At 37.6% G+C, this 19,000-nt stretch overlaps 1 protein-coding gene across 9 annotated transcripts in view; it reads left to right on the forward strand.

The window, feature by feature from the left end:
* Window positions 1-19,000, forward strand: part of NSD1 (nuclear receptor binding SET domain protein 1) — a 147,889-nt gene that overhangs the window by 55,719 nt on the left and 73,170 nt on the right. For all 9 annotated transcript variants that reach the window (XR_004900507.1, XM_036014391.1, XM_036014394.1 and 6 more), the window contains one exon: window positions 16,701-16,836. Coding sequence is in view for 8 of the 9 variants with exons in the window: in XM_036014391.1 (XP_035870284.1) it covers window positions 16,701-16,836 (136 nt within the window). In the remaining variant the exon portion in view is untranslated. The remainder of the gene's footprint in view (window positions 1-16,700; window positions 16,837-19,000) is intronic.

Raw genomic sequence — 19,000 nt, forward strand, 5'->3', positions numbered from 1 at the left:
AGTAGGTTCTCAAACATTGAAAAACAAAATTATAGGCAGAAGACTACACAGAATAAAACTGATTTATGTCAGAATGGTTTGTCACTAGATTTCTATTGTAGGGAAATGCCTGTGGTCAGTGTTATGAAATTCCCTTGATTAAGAAACCATGGAAGGCCCTGAACTAATGTTAGAATCACTCAGTTACTATAACATAGGAACAACTGCTACAACAGTTTTTTACTGTTTTTGTTGTGACTTTAGGCCATAGAGTATAGGTCTCCTTTCTCTTTTAAACCTCCTTGTAGAGGGTTATCCCCGTTTCAGCCTTGTTTTCTGCACTTTCATTAAACCTCTTATTGTGGATCTGAGGATTTTTAAGACTTAAGCCAAAGGCCTGGGCTAACAGGAGACCTTGGTCTGCAGATTTCTGTTCTGCTTCTTTGAGCAGACTGCTCTCTCTGAGCAGCTTCATACTCCAGGCAGGGCTTCTGCTGATAGTCCCATAGCCCCAGCCTTATCACAAGGTCGTGAATATATCCGTTTCCATGAACAACTTACCTCACTTTTGAGCTTTCATTGGACCAATTCTCTGCTTTTCCTCTGTCCTTCCTTTTCCAACGCTTTGGTGATTCCCTTTGATGTATTGTCCAGGCTTTTTTCTTTATCTGTTGTTCCTGGGGTCTGTCCAGTAAGCAAGGGTCTTTTCTTTCTCAATAACAATGAACTTTTAAGCTATTATGTTAGTCTTTAGCCTTAGATTGCTTCAGGCTAAAGTTCTGATGCTGCCAGAGGTCACCTAACCAGCGTGTTTTGCTGGGTATAGTGCGTACTTTTTGCCCAGATTTTTGAGGGAAAAATAAGGATGCACATTATACATGGGTAGTGCTAATTCCATATCTCTACAAATGTTTTTAATTATTTTATTTATGCTTATGCATTAAAAGTATAACTCAGCCTGGTTGGTATAGCTCAGTAGGTTGAGTGACCAAAGGGTCACTGCTTTGATTCCCAGTCAGGGCACATGCCTTGGCTACAGGCCAGGTTCCCAGTAGGGGGCATGTGAAAGGCAAGCACACATTGATGTTTTGCTGTCTTTCTCTTTCCCTTCCCCTCTCTCTAAAAATAAATAAAATCTTTTTTTTTTTATTTCAATCATTGTTCAAGTACAGTTTTCTCCCCCCTACTCCCGTTCAAAAATAAATAAAATCTTTAAAAAAGTATAACTCTAGAAAGCAATGAAGATATCCGTACGCAAAATAATACCCTGGAATACGATCATCGATTTTACATATAAATAAACAAATGGACTAAAAAATTAAAATGGATTTTTTCTGAAAGTTTGAGCCCAAAATGCGGGTGCACATTATATATAGGAGTGCAATAGACACGGCAAAATACAGTACATACCATGGGAATAATAATCGTGTATAATACGCAAACAAACATGGGTGTGTGCTATACACAGGAGCCCATTGAATAAGGCAAAATATAGTACTCCCTTCTAGATTTGTTTATCTGGGTCCCAAGTCTCATTTTTTTTCTCAGCAAAATTTAACAGGCTGAGCTGCGACCTCCTCTGCCAGGTCGAAAGCATCAGTGGGAGGAGACTTGAGGTATTCCAGTTCAGTTCTGTGGTCCGGTTGGTCCACTGCAGTAGGGGTTAGAAGGTGCTTATCTCTAATCCCTGCTTTTTGTTAAAGGGCCCTAGACCTCTAGGTCAGGCTGAATTACTCTGCTTTCAGTGTGTACAATTTCTTATTTAATTATAAGCAAATGAAATGTATATCAGGGATTAAGACTTTAAAGACTTAGTGATTTTCAAATGCACAGAATAGTGTGGATATTTTTCTTACCCTGCTTATCCTCTAGTCTTAGATAGTCAAATTTGGTCCCTTTGCCTTTCACATTCTCGGAAAGACATTCATTTTTAGTCACAATATAATGTAAACCTTGCTATTAGTTTAGGAAATGATGTGGAAGCATTTTGGTTTTGATAATGTTGTTTTGACTTTGTGTGTCTACATATTTTTAACGCGTGTTGTAGTTTTCTTAATGATCCAAGCCCTGACTGGTGGCTTAGTTGGTTGGGCGTTGTTACGCAAATCAAAAGGTCACTGGTTTGATTCTGGTCAGGGCACATGCCTGGTTGTGAGTTTGGTCCTTGGTCAGGGCACTTATAAGAAGCAACCAAGTGATGTTTCTCTCTCATATCGATGTTTTTTTCCCCTTTCTTTCTTTTTTCCTTCCCCTCTTTCTAGGAGTAAATAAATAAAATCTTTTTTAAAAGGGATCCAAGATAAGTCTTTAGTAACAGGAGCAATAGCTACATCTCTAAAAGTGTGCATGCAAGACAGCAAATCAGCACTGCCAAAATGGCAAGATCCTGTGGAAGTAGGTTGAGTGGGGAAGGGTTTGTTCAACCTGGATCTTTAAGGAGGCATGGGACAGTTTTAGACATAGCAGCATGAAGTAGGGGATACTGAAGTGGGAGGAATTCGAGGAATGCAGTATGAGGAAATAGTAGTGTAGGTTACACTCCAGTATTTTTTAAGTATAGGTAAGAGATCATGTAAGAAATAAGTTGGGGTGGGCAGATTGGGGCCAGTTTATGGAGGACCCTGAATACTGTTTGGCTTGATTTGATTGACATAAAGGTTTTTTTTTTTTAAATAACCATTTTTAAAAATATTTTATTTATTTTTAGAGAGAGAGGAAGGGAGGGAGAAAGAGAGGAAGAGAAACATCAGTGTATATGGGTGCCTCTCACATGGCCCCCACTGGGGATCGAACCAGCGACACTTTGGTTCATAGCCCGGGGCTCCATCCACTTAGCCAAACCAGCCAGGGGTGTCATATTCTTAAAGTAACTGAAATAATGTATCTATACAAAGAAATACAGTGAATAATATTATGGCAACTGTTTTTTGAGTTGTTACTATGTGCCAGGCACTTTCTAACAATTTTATGAAGTATGACTCCAGAGACCCCATGTTTTGAATCACTCTAGTATGCTCTCAAAATGGTTTCATAGTACTAATTAAGATAAAAAAATAAGTCGAAGCCTTGAATATTGCTACTCAGAGGAGAATCAGCTCTGAGTAGAGGAGGAAGAACAGGCTTCTAATTTGAAGGCTTTGGAATAATAGAAACTAACACCTACCGTGCTACACAGTAACAGCTATTGGTGTTTTTTATATTAAAGTGTTTGTACATTAGCTTCCAGTAGCCCTAAGAAGTGGGTACCGTACCATTTTGTAGGCGGTTCAGATGAGGCACAGAGACAGTTACAGATTCTTTTTTTTTTCTTAAGTATCAATGACCATTTCTTTCTTTTTTTTTTTTTTTAAGATTTTATTTATTTATTTTTTAGAGAGGGAAGGGAGGGAGATAGAGAGAGAGAGAAACATCAATGTGCGGTTGCTGGGGGTTATAGCCTGCAACCCAGGAATGTACCCTGGCCGGGAATTGAACCTGCAACACTTTGGTTCGCAGCCCGCGCTCAATCCACTGAGCCATGCCAGCCAGGGCCAGATTCTTTAAAAAATAATTCAGAGTGTGATAATGCTGATTTCTTTGGTGCATTTTTCTCACTATTGCTTGGAAATTCTGTCCTAGAGTGTGTATAAAAAGGTATGTTTTTATAAAATTGGAGATTTTATACATGCCTTTTGTAACCTTTCCTCCTCTACTTAATGTATATGTGTGTATGAAATTTCTATATTCCAATGTATAGATGTTTTGTAATTTATTTAGCCAAGTCTCTGTGTGATGTCTAGATTATTTCCATTTCTTGGCCATTTCAAAGATTTTGTCTATTTATTTTTAGATAAAGGGGAAGGGAGGGAGAAAGAGAGGGAGAGAAACATCGATGAGGAAGAGAGACACTGATAGAAGAGAGAAACGTTGAACGTGCCTTTCGTACATGTCCCAGCTGGGCACTGAACCCTCAGCCCAGGCGTGTGCCCAGACCTGGAATTGGCCTTGCATGGGATGATGCCCAACCCACTTAGCCACATGGGTCTGGACCATTTCTTGGCCATTTAGTATGTGATTAAACTAAAGCACATTTTAAGTATCGCTTTTTAAAAACTATGCGTCATTCCCCCAAATTGCTTTTGAGATTTTAGTTAGTGCCCTCATTGGCTCAAGACAAGGCTGTTTGCAAATGAGAAAATGTGTTGGTAGCTTTAGAACAGCTTCAGTGGCTTTGCTTGTGTGAATATTCTTTTTAAAGTTAGTTGGTTTTGATTGGGGAATATTTGGATTTCCAAAAAGTTAAGTAATTAAGTGTTTAGTAGAGTGCCTCTGAAAAAAATTTGTTTTTGTTTAGTCCTCATCTAAGGATATGTTTTTACTGAATTTAGAGAGAAAGGGAGGGAAGGAGGGTGGGAGAGAGAAACACCAAGCAGTTGCCTCCTGTAAGCACCCCAACAGGGGCTCAAACCCACAACCTAGGCATGTGGCCTGACTGGGAATTGAGCCCACAGCCTTTTGGTGTGTGGGATGATACTCCAGCCTACTGAGCTACCCAGCTAGGGCCTGATTCTTAGTGTGTCCAAATGTAACTGGCTTGATCACTGTACTTAATATTCAGTTATTTTACTTTGCAAGTAAGTGCTCCATGTGTGATGTGGTTGAGATGCATTTTAACCTCCCTTCAGTCTGATTTGAATGTAATATAGTTGTGAGACTAAGCTAAAGTTTTCTTGTTTCTTTTCATTTCACATATTTTTTTAGTATCCTGGGTGAAGTGTTAGGGATAAGGAAGTTATCCTGTTTTCATAGAGTTTACACTTGAGCAAAGAATCTAAGGGCGATAAAATATCTTTACTCTTTCCTTTGTTTGCTGCCTCTTATATTTTTGCAAATTGATTCCATAAACCATTTCTGGTTAGAAAAGTCAGCTTCCATCTTTAATTTGAAGAATCAATCTACAACTTTATACAGAAAAGAAAAATGTTGTCATCTGTTGTACATTTTTAACCAGACTACCACCAACTGAAAGGAGCATTGGCCTTTTTTTTTTTTTTTTTTGGCGGGGGTGGGGGTTGGTCTAATTTTGAATTGGGCTGGGGACCTTCAAAGATTTTGAATACTCACACGTGATTCATGAATGCTTAGATTAAAAATATCTGAGGCTGTTTCTGACAGAATGTTAGAAGTCGGTCTCTGTTTTCACTTGCTCTTAGAAAGGTTGAAGTTAGAGCTAAGAGAGACTTTAGTGAGGAAGGTTGAATTATGACCCTTTCCAGAATCTAAGGTTACTCCATAGCTTTGCAGAAAACCAAATGTGTTAGTGTATATAGTGTCTGAGACCATCTGCAGTCTAACCCCCATGATGAAGAAATGTTTGGGAAAAGATATTTTACTGGAGTAATTGTTTGGAATAGCCGTGTACCCCCTTTCCAAAATCCAGATATGTGGGAGACTAATTGGTAATCTTAAGATTGCTTAGAGAACTATAATTTCACAATTTAGTAGTCTGATTAAACTCTGATGTGCTATCCCTGTCTCAAATTTAGTAGTATTGCCCATTTTCAAACCAGGGAATTTTGAGGATAGTGACTGATTGTTGGCCATCCTTGAAGTAAAACCTTTAATGTTTATGTGTTTAAATGTCATTTATCTTTTTTTTAAAGATTTTATTTATTTATTTTTTAGAGGGGGAAGGGAGGGAGAAAGAAAGAGAGAGAGAAACATCAATGTGCAGTTGCTGGGGGTCATGGCCTGCAACCCAGGCATGTACCCTGACTGGGAATTGAACCTGCAACACTTTGGTTCGCAGCCCGCGCTCAGTCCACTGAGCTATGCCAGCCAGGGTTCTCATTTATCTTTTTAAGACAAGTGAGATTATGTAGATTAAGGATTTACAAGGTTTTTTTTTTTTTAATTGAATAAATTTGCCGTGAAGATTAAGGTGTTCAGCATGTTAACTTTGATACATTTATATATTGTAATAAGATTACTAATGTAGTAATTTATCACATTACATAATTATAGCATAATATTATTTCCTGTATTTATTATACCATGTATCAGACCTCTATGAGATATTTACTACTTGCTACAAGTTTGTACCATTAAACACCATCACTCATCCCCACTCTGCCTCATTACCAAGTAATCACCACTTTACTCTGTTTTTTTTACAGACTTAAATCTTTTGGATATCACATATGATACCATAGAGTACTTTCTTTGTCTCACTTATCTTGAAAGTGAATATAATGTGCTGAAAGGACTCAGGTTTTTTAAAGTTATATTTTATTGGTTATGCTATTACAGTTGACCTGATTTTCCTCCCTTGGCTGGCCCCCAACCCCCACTGAGCACCCTAACTCTCTTGAGGCAGTCCTCCACCATTGTTCATGTCCATGGGTCATGCATATAAGTTCTTTGGCTACTCCATCTCCTGTACTGTACTTTACATCCCCATGGCTATCCTGTAACTACCTATTTGTACTTCCTAATCCTCTCACCTCTTCACCCATTCCCCCACACATGCCTCCCATCTGGCAACCATCGAGACACCCTCCACATACATGATTCTCTCTCTGTTCTTGTTTGCTTAGTTTGTTTTTTATACAGTTGTTCGTAGATACGTAGGTACTGCCATTTTATTGATAATAATTTTGATCTGTTTTTAAAATAAGGCCCTTTAACATTTCATTTAATAATGGTTTGGTAATGATGAACTCCTTTATTTTTTTCCTATCTGGGGAGCATATTATCTGCCCTTCAATGCTAAATGATATCTTTACTTGGTAGAGCATTCTTAGCTGTAGTAGGTTCCTGCTTTTCATGACTTTGGATATTTCTTGCGAATCCCTTTAAGACTGCAAAGCTTCTTTAGAGAAATCAGCTGACAGTCGTATAGGAACTCCTCTGTAGGTAACTAATGTCTTTTCTCTTGCTGCTTTTGAGATTCTCTCTTTTTAATCTTTGGCATTCTAATTATGATGTGCCTTGGAGTGGGCCTCTTTGCATCCACCTTGATTGAGACTCTCTGTGCTTCCTGGACTTGCATGTTTATATTCGTCATCAAATTAGGGAAGTTTTCTTTCACTATTAGTTCAAATACATTTCTAATTTCTTGCTCTTTCTCTTTTCCTTCTGGTAACCCTATGATGTGAATGTTGGACCTCTTGAAGTTGTCCCAGAGGCTGCTTAATACTATCCTGTTTTTTTTTTATTCTTTTTTCTCCTTGTTGTTTAATTGATTGTTTTTTCTTATGTTCCAAATAATTTATTACATTCTTGGCTATATTCACTCTACTGTTGTTTTCCTGTAAATTCTTCTCTATTTCAGTTAGTGTATCCTTTGTTTCTGACTGGATCTTTTTATGCTGTTGATGTTCTCACTAAGTTCCTTGAGCATCCTTATATCCAGTGTTTTGAACTCTGCATCTGGTAGATTGATTGCTTATGTCTATTTCATTTAGTTCACAGGTGGCAAACGGAAGTCCCTGGGGCCGTATCCAGCCCTCCATCGTGTTTTATCCGGCCCTGCACCTTGTTTCTACCTGGAGGCAGAGCCCAGCTCTCACTTAACTGTTAGGGAGTAGTTACATTTATACGGTCCTAAAGTTACATTCGGCCCTTTGAAGGCAACCGCAAAGCTGATGTGGCCCCCAGTGAAAATGAGTTTGACACCCCTGATTTATTTCTTAAGTTTTGATCTGTTCTTTTATTTGGGCCATGTTTCTTTGTCTCTCCATTTTGGTAGCCTCCTGGTGTTTGTTTCTATATACAGGTAGTGTCTTGACTCTATGTCTTGGTAGTGTAGCCTAATGTAATGGGTCCTGTAGGGTCCATTGGCACAGCATTCCCATCACCTAAGCTGGGTACTTGAGGTGCACCCTTCATGTGGGCTGAGTACATTCTTTTCTTGTCGTTGTACCTTGGTTGCCATTGGCAGGTCAGTGGGAGGGATTTACCCCTGCCATTCAGCTGCAAGGACTGGTTGTGACCACCTCCACCTTCCGTGGAGGATGAACTGTGAAGGGGCAGCATGGTGGTGCTCTGATGTGGTCTATAGCTGTCCACTGGGTGCACTGCCCTTGGGGTCACCCCTACCTGTGTTTTGCCCAGGGCCACCTTGCCTGAGCTATAAAGCAACATGAGATGGCTGCCATTTGTGCTGGGCTTGGAGATGCTCAGGTGAAGCCAAGCTGTGAAAGTAGTCTGGCTCTTGCCGTTGCTGGGCCTGGGGCTTACTGAGGCCAGCTGTTGCTTGTTTGAGAGAATTCGGGAAGTTGTGAAGCAAGAGTCAAAGGAGCCATTCATATGGAAAAGCAGCTTGGATGGGCTGCAAATTTGGGTGGGGCAGAGTCTCTGGGGATCTCCTAGGCGCTAGTGTTAGCCAGTTGATGGAGTCTAGATATGGCACCAGCATGCTGGATCGGCGGGTAGAGGGTTTAGAAATGGGACAATGAAGTGTCTGGTATCAAGGTGAGCAGAACTCACCTGCATACCAGTGGTATCTTTCAAGCTGCTATCCCAGTGCTAGAGCTCAGAGGGAGTGAGTCTGAGTAGCTGAGTCCGTGTGTGGGTTCTTTAAGACGAACTGCTTAGGGCTGCTGACTCAGACCCTGCTGGTTGTTGCAGCTAGAAGTTGTGTGGACTTACTTTCCTGGCACTGGAAACTCGGGCTGTGGAGCCTGGTATGGGATTGGGCCTCCTCACTCCTGAGATATCCCTCTCTAATGTTTATCCACCAAACACGGCTAAGGGACCAGCCTGTTCTGCATCTGCATCCCTCCTACCAATCTGGATGGATATGATTTCTTTAATTCCATAGTTGCCAGACTTCCATTCAACTTGAGTTCTCACAGTTCTGAGTCAGAGCGATGGTAGTTCTGTATTTTAGTTGTAATTTTGATGTGGTTTTGCGAAGAGGCCAGCCATGTTTGCCTACCCTGCCATCTTGACCGGAAGGCAGGACTCAAGTTTTGATAGGTTCTGAAGCTGACAGAATCAGGCACCTATTCAGACTGATGGAATAGATAGACATAAACTGAAAACAATGTAATGTTGAGCTAAGAGACCCATAGGATATAGTGGAAAGGTACTTGGTGTAGCTAAGGAAAAGGAGATGCTGCTGGAAGGAAGGCTTCCTGAAGGGACCTAGGAGAAAAGACAGGAATTCCTGGCTGAGAGGAGCTAGAAGGATAAAGAGTAGGATCTAAAAGGGGAACTGTGGATAGTTTGGTGTATGAGCTTTTGAGGTGGAAAATAGTGAAAAAGGAGATTGAAAACAAGAAGAATCTAGGTCCTATCCAGCCAGAGTACTTTGACTGTCTTTATTTCTTGAAGTTGTTTTGAGAAATTTGTTACTAATAATAAAGTTAGTTCTTTCTCCAAGATCCTTTCACCCCCCCCCTTATCATTAAGAATATTTTACTTAGCTAATTTCTGTCTTCCAAAGAGACAATCAGCTCATAAAGGACTTGTTTGTTCCATGCCTGAGTTATAAGCCGCTCAGAATATTTATAAAATGCTTATATATGAAGAAATATTTTCTTTGAAAATAAGTGTTTACTGCAAAAAAAAGAGAAAGTCTTCCATAATTTTCACCCTATAGAAATATTCCCTATTTACTAGTTTCCAAATTTAGTAAATATGTGAATGAGTGATTTGACGTGAATTACTTAATTTAACCAACTCGGTAAACATTATCTGAGCACCTGCAGCATCCACTACTCTGTAGCAACTAGAGATGCAGAGATAAGGCAGTAATCTTTATTATCAAGTGACCTACGTTTCTTAAACTGTTATTAAAACAGTATACCCTTAAGTGACTAAAGCAGCAATGGGAGAAATTAAAGAACCTGTTTGGCAAGTTTTACTTGTATCTTTTTAATATGAATTGCTTGAAACAATTACATGATTAAAGAAAGTTTAAAAAGGAAAAATAAATTCTACCAGAGTCTATACAAAACAATTAAAATTTGTGTAGTCCTTTATTATGCACATTTAATTTTTTATAGTGGTAATGACATCTTTAAAAGTTTAGTATTTTTTCTTTTTAATATTTTTCTGGCTTCCCATAGTAATTTTTAATGACTTACTGCTTAATAAACCAGCAAATGATTCCAAATTTGTTTTCCTGTCTTCTTATAGTTTAAGTTAGTTTTTTCCTTCACTTTTAGTATTTACAGTTTAAGGTAACAGATGTTAACAGCCTTTAGCCTTTCTCCTTCTTTTGGATTATTTTCTTTCTTTTGTTTTTTTAAGATATTATTTATTTTTAGAGAGGGGGAGGAGGGAGAAAGAGGAAGGGAAACATCAATGTATGGTTGCCTCTCATGCACCCCCTACTGGCTGCTACTGACCTGATGATGTGTTACAAACACTTTCCAACTTTTCTTTGGCATATTCGAATTATAAGCATCACTACTCTTGTGTTCTGGGGCCATTATTAAGTAAAATAATGGTGACTTGAACACAGCACTGAGATACCTCAACCTTTGATCTGATAACCAGGAAGGCTACTAAGTGACTAATGGGCAGGTAGCATATATGGCATGGCTGTGGTGGACAAAGGGGTGAGTCACATGCTGGGTAGTTTGGGATTGAGTGGGACTGCTCGAAATTTCATTATACTGCTTAGAACAGCATGCATTTTAAAATTTATGAATTGTTTCTTCCTGGAATTTTCCATTTAATATTTTGGACCTTGGTTGACAGGAACCGAAACTGTGGAAAGGGAAACTGCAGATAATGGTGGACCACTGCAGTCTTCTCCATTTTTTGTTAATGGCAGTTCCATCTTTCTCATACTTGAGGCATAAACCCTTAGAGTGATCCCCAAGTTCTTTCTGTAGCACCCATATCCATTTCATCAGTAAATTTCATTGGCTCTTTCTACTTCTTGCTCCCTCCACCAATCCAAGATTGGTTCATGTAACTGTTCTATCTCACTTGGATTATTATTGCACAAACCTTCTAAGTAGGACTCTGTGCTTCCACCTGAACCCCCTATAGCTGTTTTCAATTTTGCACTCAGAGTGGTCCTTTTAAAACATCAACCATTCAAAGATATCTGCCTTACTTAGAGCAGAATAAGGGATATTTCTTCCTCTCCCTGAATTATTTCTCTGACTTAATTTCTTCCTTTTCTCTTGCTTGGTCACTCTATTGTAGCCACATTGACTTTATAAAGATTTTATTTATTTTTTAGAGAGAAAAGAAGAGGGAGAGAAACATCAATGTGTGGTTGCCTCTTGCACACCCCATCCTGGGGACCTGGCCCACAACCCAGGCATGTGCCGTGACTGGGAATCGAACTGGCAATGCTTTGGTTCGCAGGCTGGCGCTCAACCACTGAGTCACACCAGCCAGGGCTCTTCTTTATGATCTTTGGTGTGACATTTTATTATGTTCAAAATATATTTTAATTTTTACTATGATTTATTTATTTATAATTTTTTAGAGGTCTTTTTAAAAAGATTTTATTTATTTATTTTTAGAGAGGGAAGGGAGGGAGAAAGAGAGAGAGAGAAACATCAATGTGTGGTTGCTCAGGGTCATGGCCTGCAACCCAGGCATGTACCCTGACTGGAAATCGAACCTGCGACACTTTGGTTTGCAGCCCATGCTCAACCCACTGAGCTACGCCAGCCAGGCTATGATTTATTTTTTGATGTAAGGTTTATTTAAAGTATACTTGTTAGTTTCCTAAAAGAGGCATATTTTAGTAATGTTTTTGTAATTAATTACCAATTTAATTATACTATGGACAGAGAATACGTTCCACATGATTTCAGTCCTTTCAGTTGGTTGAGAGTACTCAATGACCCAGTACTACATGGTTAATATTTATAAATATTCCCTATGCTCAGGAAAAAGATATATTCCACACTTAGAGTGTAGGGATTATTTGTATTCATTAAGTGATTTGTTTTTTATGATGCTGAAATTTTCAAACTCTCAGCAATTTATTTTTTTTGCTTGTTCTGTTAATTGCTGAGAGAGGTTTATCTCCACTATGATTATAACATATTTTTTCTTACCACTCTGCCAATTTTTGTTTTCTATATATATTTTCCTTTTATGTTTTCTGTATTTTGAGGCTATTGTTATTAAAGGCATACATTTTAATTTATTTTTATTTATTTATTGCCCTTACCCAAGGACATATTTTCGTTGCTTTTAGAGAGAGAGGAAGGGAAAGAGAAACAGCGATGTGAGAGAGAAACATTGATTGGTTGCTTTCTTGTAACCTGCAACCTGGTTATGTGTCCTGACCAGGAATTGAACCCATGACCTTTCAGTTTGTGGGATGACCCTCCAACTAACTGAGCCACACCAGCCAGGGCTGGCATAAATATTTTAAAAATTGATTTTAGAAGAAGGGAAGGTGGCAGGCAGAGAGAGAGAGAGAAAGAAACATCAATTTGTTGTTCTGCTCACTTATGCATTCATCGGTTGATTCTTGTATATGCCCTGATGGGGATTGAACCTGCAACCTTAGCGTATCAGGAAGATGTGCTAACCAACTGAGCTACCTGACCAGGGCTCTAGAGGTATAAAGTTTTTTAAATTAGTTCACTTTAATTAGCAATAAATTTGAGTTGAAATTTACCATGTTATTTTGTGCTATTTGTCTTGTTTATTTTTCTTCTCCTTCCCTGCCTTCTTTTGCACTTTAAGTGTTTTCATTGTTCTATTATGCCCTAGCTCCCTGCATTCAGGTTTGGAAATTGCATAGTGATTGGTTTCTCTTCATTTAGAGGTTACCCAGAAATTACAAGAGTCCTCCCTAACTTTTTCAGTATTAAAATTTCCATTACCTTCTTTCCTGACAATATATAGAGTTTAAAACACTTTATTTCTCCCTAATAATATGTAAACCTTAAGAACACTTTAACCTCATTATCCTTTTTCAACTTGGAGTATTGTAAATTTTATGGTTCATCCTTGTTCTTTTAAACCTCTTAGACATTGTTGTTTTAAACAGTCATTTTTCATTTTGCACAGTTACTCCTTCTTTTATTTTTTTATGTCTCAGACCAGAGATAATTTCCTTTTGTCTGAATTGTTTTAAAATTTTCGTTCTTGAGGATCCACTGGTGACTAACTCTCCCACTTTTGGTTTGTCTGAGATTGTATTTAGCTCTACTTCTTGAAAGATAGTTTTGCTGGACAGAGATTTCCACATTAGCAGGTGTTTTCTGATGGCATATTGAAACTATCATTCCTCTGTCTTTCTGAATTCCATTCTTGCTGGTGAGGTCAGTAGTTGGGAATTAGAAATCTCCTGCCTTTTAAAGGTAATGTGTCTTTTTCTCTGGTTGTGTTTAAAGATTTTCTTTCTTTTTTGGAATGAGGGGGTTGTTTGGTTTTGTTTCTAATATTTTCATGTATCTAGGTATGGATTTGTGTTTGTTTATTCTCAGGATTTGTTCACCTCCTTGATTGAATCAGTGGATTAGTGACTGATTAACACTGGTGAATTCTTAGCCAATTTCTGCTATTATTTCTTTAAGCTCAAATGACATTTCTTCACTGTCTTCCCTGTTACTCCTAGGTGTCTTGGGATCAGGATTCATCTTTGTGTCTGTTCCTGAGCTTTGTATGTAGGTGTTTAGTAAATCTGTGTGCAGTTGAATTAGGACTTTAACAAAGAGTTATTTGTGAGTCTTGCTTTCCAAAATGAAATTTTCAAGCTCTCTTCTGAAGAGAAGAGTTCATGTTCCTTTTTTCCCTTCCTGTTCTTATTTTCTCTGTTTTTATGTTTGGAGGTGTGTCTTTGATCTGGAATTCTTTCCTGTCTCTAACTTTTTATGTATTAAGATCAGTTGGATTTGGGTGATGTTGTTCATTAATTGTGTACTTGTATATGTATTTTCCTACTGGATTCACATATATTGTTTTATGTGGTCATGGTAAATCAATCAAGGTAGTAAGGAGGAAATGTTTCAGGTTTGTGAAAATCTTCAACCATGATACCATTAATGTAAAGAAACATTTTTATTTATGTTTCTCAATGACTTTATTTTTTTAAAATCATCATTACAGTTTCCAGTCTAGTTTCTGATGGTTGATATATTGGATGTGTATATCCCATAACTTTATCTATACTTTGCATAGTTCATTGAGTTGTCAGCATAATTTGTTTAACAGGTCTCTTGTTGAATGTTAACTTTTTGTTATAAGTAATTGCTTTAACTGTCTTTCTACAATCTTTTGCTTGTTTGTATTATTTTCTTTGGGTGAAAATATTATGAGTGGAATTAGTAATTATTTCATTTTGATGCTTTGTAGTAGAGCAGATAATTTCTTTCCTGATTTTATGACTTTGGAAACTGAGGCTGAATTAATTGTCTTGTTTATGGCAACATAATTTGTAATGGAATCAGAAGACAGAACTCATTACTGCTTTGTCTGGTTGTATGATTCTGGTTGTGTGAGAAAGAACACTCATATTATTTCTCAGCTTTCTATTGAAGGCATCTGTTTTATAGTTCCTAAATAACATAATTACTTTGTAGTAGTAATAAGTGGGGCAGATAGAACCAACCTCATGTCATAGGTTATGGCTGAATTTGTCATGAAGTATGTAGTAATAATGGTTTTATTTTGTTACTGGATCATAAGGTAATGGTTGAGAGTTTGGGATCCAGCATTGGGTTACCCAGGTTTGAGTCCTGGCTCTGCCACTTAACTATATGACTAAGTATATGACCATAGGCATATGGTAGTGTAGTAATAATATGGTGTCAACCTTGAGAGGGTTGAAGGAGGAACAGTGTCTAGCACATAGCAAACACCAAATGTTAGTTTATTTAAAGTCACTTAGGACTTTAATAGACAAGCAGATTTCATATTTAGCCATGATTGTCAAGTATATTAATTGATCACAAATAAAATTATATCAGAAATTTATGGAAAATCTACTCAAATTAGAGTTTTCAGTAGAGGCAAGTAAAAGATTTGTTTTTCCATCTGTCTTGGTAGCTTGTTTTTTTTTAAAGTTTCAAAGCCAACTAGCCTTGAAGTCATGGTTTTTTGTTGTTGCTGTTCTGATAACTAACAAACTTGTAACAGGCAAAAGTGGCCTATTGGGCTTTTTAAAAATTTGTTTATGTAGTGAGATGTAGTTTGTCTCATTTCCTAGTAACTATACTAATCACAGAATTTTCATAGAATAAGGGCATTCTTTGAGATTTAACTTAGTTCTGTATGAATACAGAGTTTTAAAACTTGAGTGGTAATTTATAAATCATTGAATTGAGCCCAGTTTTTTGATATCCTTGAGTCTCAGGCATTATTCATTATTTTTATTTGAATGACTTTAGTCAATTCATTCAGAATGCTCTTTTTGAATACTTAATCTGCCAGGCACACACTGTTTTAAGCCTTAGCGGGAAGCTGGAACCTGAGGGAATAGCTCACCAAGTCTTTTTAAAAGACCTGGCACGTACATCAGCTTGCAAACCAAAGGGTCACCAGTTTGATTCCCAGTCAGAGCACATGCTTGGGTTGTCGGCCAGGTCCCCAGTTAGGGGGCATGTAAGAGACAACTATACATTGCTGTTTCTTTTCCTCTCTTTCTACTTCCTTCCCCTCTCTAAAAATAAATAAAAATACTTTTTAAAAATAAAGATTAATTAAATTTGATTGATTGATTGATTGATTAGAAAAAAAGACATGGCACTTACAGAAAATCAAAATAGTATTTGTACATCCCCTGGGGGTAAATGGAGTAGATTATTCTTTGTTGAAGTACTCTAGTGCTTCTTTTGCCCAGAAACATCCCAGCATACTTGCCACTCCTTTTTGTGGTTATCAGGTGGGAAGTTGTTTTACTAATTACAAAGTTGTCTTCCTCTCAGGACAGGAGATCTGTGCTGTTTATGGGGTGATAAGGCACGGGCATGGGTTTAGGGCTGAAATTGAGGCATTTGAATTGCAGATCAGTTAGGCATATTATTTTTGGAAAAATGATTCAGCCAGGGTCTCTGCATTGGACAAGTCCAAGGAGCTTGATGCACATGGTGTTCTGCATGAATGTTGTCCTTTGGGGTCGTGCACTGCTCTGGTCTTAGATAAGCTCTGCCGCGTATCCTGGGAAATAACCAAGTCAGTTGTACTGACGTTCCTAGAATCTGCCCAGTAGTTTCCAGGATTATTTTGTTGGAGCCATTATTTTTAATTAATGAATAAGGTATCTGTGTTTTTGTTAATTAATTGTTAATTAATGAGTAGGATGTCTGAAGTATGTAGAATATCACCTGTAGGAGGGACCACAGTCTTAGTCCCACTTCCCCCAGTTTTATGGAGATAAAATGGACAAATAACACTGTACTGGGATCACAGTCTCTTGACATTGTGAACTTTAAAAAACATTTTTTCTCTCTCTTTTTTCCCCCCTGATGTGTTGTTATCCAAGGACTAAGGCAAAGATAATCTTTTCCTTGGGATGATTCTGTTTATTTCAGTTTTTAGGTCTTTCTAAATAAAAATAAATTATTTATTTTTCCAGAATGTGGGTAGATTACTTACATAAAACAAATACAAATTGAGAGCTCTACTGTATGAAGGGCTATGTTATGACCAATTAAAAGAGTATTTTAGTTGTAATTGTTAAACTGGAGTATTTTCATCTAGAATTTTTTTTAGCCATTGCTGTTTTTAGAAGGCTGTGAGAAGATGATATATTGTTTCAGAAACTTTTGATTCTTATTGATGTTCTGTGTTTTGTCTGTCTAAAGTGTCAACCCAAGAAAAAGTCTGCACCACTGAAGTATGAAGTTGGAGATCTCATCTGGGCAAAATTCAAGAGGCGCCCGTGGTGGCCCTGCAGGATTTGCTCTGATCCACTGATTAACACACACTCAAAAATGAAAGGTAATATTTGCACTTGAGTTCACATAATAAGATGGTTTGGAATTATAAACTGCATTTGCATTTAGTATAACTCAGTTTTTACCTTTGAGTGTTTTGTGAATACTTACTAATTTATTTTGCTTTTTTGGATTTTGTAAATGACTGTTCTATTCTATCTGTAGATGCCAGGAAAGTGTTAGGCTTATTCACCGTAAAGTTTACATCATCCAGAATCACTTTCCAGTATATTTATTACCCTAACTTTAATTGTCAGGTTTGTGTTGCCGTTCATAAGTTAAAGCTGAAACCATTATTTAAAATGCTTATGAGTTATTTTGAGTTTTCTTAAAATTCTCACCTGAGGATATATATATATATTGGTTTGAGAGAGAGAGAGAGAAAGTGAGGGAAACATGTATCGGTTACCTCCTGTATGTGCCCTGAAAGGGGACTGAACCCTCAACCTCTGGGTATGTGCCCTGACCAGGGATCGAACCCACAACCTTTTGGGGTAGGGGATGATGCTTCAACCAACAGAGCCACCCTGCCAGGGTGAATTTTGAATTTTAATTTTTAGAGTATTACCATTAATACTTTGTTAGACCCTCAGGTGATTTATCTTCAAAATGCTGTAAGACAGGGGCTGAAACTTGATCTTGAGTTCCTTTTTTTCTATTAAGATGGTTTGTGACTTTATTGTACTCTTTTTTTAAGATTTTATTTACTTTTTAGAGAGAGAGCAAGGGAGGGAGAAAGAGAGGAAGAGAAACATCAATCAGCTGCCTCTTGCGTATCCCCAACTTGGGACTAGGCTCGCAACCTAGACATGCGCCCCTGACCAGAAATTGAACTGGTGACTTTTCACCTTGCAGTATGACATCCAACCAACTGAACCAGACCAGCTTGGGCTTATTGTAGTTTTAATATATACATTTTAGTTTTTGAATAGGTTACATACACAACACAATTTTAAATAATCAACTTATTCCCTCCTTTTGTCTGATCTGCCCCATTCTTTACCCCTCCTATCAAACCAGTTGTTATGAAAGTTTCTTTCTGTAAATCCACATATGTAGTCTCATATCCCTAGCCATTTAATTTTAACATAAAAGTAGCATATTGTATTTTCTTTCTACAGTTGCTTTTTTTACTTGAAGATTTTTCCATATTAGTGCAAACTTCCTCCTCTTCTCTTTTTACAGCTGCGTAGTTTTTTACTTTTTGAATATGCTATGCTTTATGTAACCATTCTTCTATTGATGGATGTTAGCTTATTTCTAATCTTGTGTTGTAAAGATCATACACACATACACATGTGACATAAAAACATACTGGGTTGGCCAAAAGTCTGTTTAGTTTTTTTATGTAAAATAAAAGACATTTTTCATTTTCACCAATAAATACTGATTTGGATATTTTGAGCATGTCAACTATGTCCCATGTGGTAATAAATTAATTGTTCTCAATTAATGTCTCAATTTAATCTCTGTCCACTTAGGCTGTGGAGCATCGTCCTATGAGACATCTCCCAAATGAAAATTCACAAACCACTTCTGACGTGTTTCCTTTTTCTTGTAGTTTATAGCAAGCTATAGCCAGTCAAGTTCTGAAAAGCTTAATTAACACTCTTAGTAGTTAAGTCTCCATTTTTCTTTGAATGTGCTCCTTTTTCTGTTCATCTCCTTCATAGCATACACCTAGTAGAATCATCAGTCTTGCTATTGTTATTACCTAGTAGGAGGAATTTTGGACAGACTGCTGTCAAAGTACTCCTGCACCCCAGCAACAGAAACTATGACCACTGTTAATGTTTTGTAGCAGCATAAGTTAATCAGTGTAAAAATTAAAAATCGTACTAGACTGTTCACATTACTGTCATCATTCATGTTTATTGTTTTCTTAGGGAAGCTAAGTATTCCAACGGTGTTAGAAAACTCTGTTTCATGAAATATTATTATTATTATTTAGGTCATTAATTTTATAATAGTGCATATAATTTAATTATTTATATATTTTTAGAAAGAGGGGAAGGGAGGGAGGAAGATAGAGATACATCGATTGGTTGCCTCTCACACGCCTCCAGCTGGGGACCTGGCCTGCAACCCAGGTTTGTGCCCTGACTGGGAATCAAACTGGTGTGACTTTTGGGTTCACAGACCTGTGCTCAATCCACAGAGCCACACCA

This window comes from Phyllostomus discolor, chromosome 13, assembly GCF_004126475.2.
Source record: "Phyllostomus discolor isolate MPI-MPIP mPhyDis1 chromosome 13, mPhyDis1.pri.v3, whole genome shotgun sequence".
Taxonomy (NCBI): domain Eukaryota; kingdom Metazoa; phylum Chordata; class Mammalia; order Chiroptera; family Phyllostomidae; genus Phyllostomus; species Phyllostomus discolor.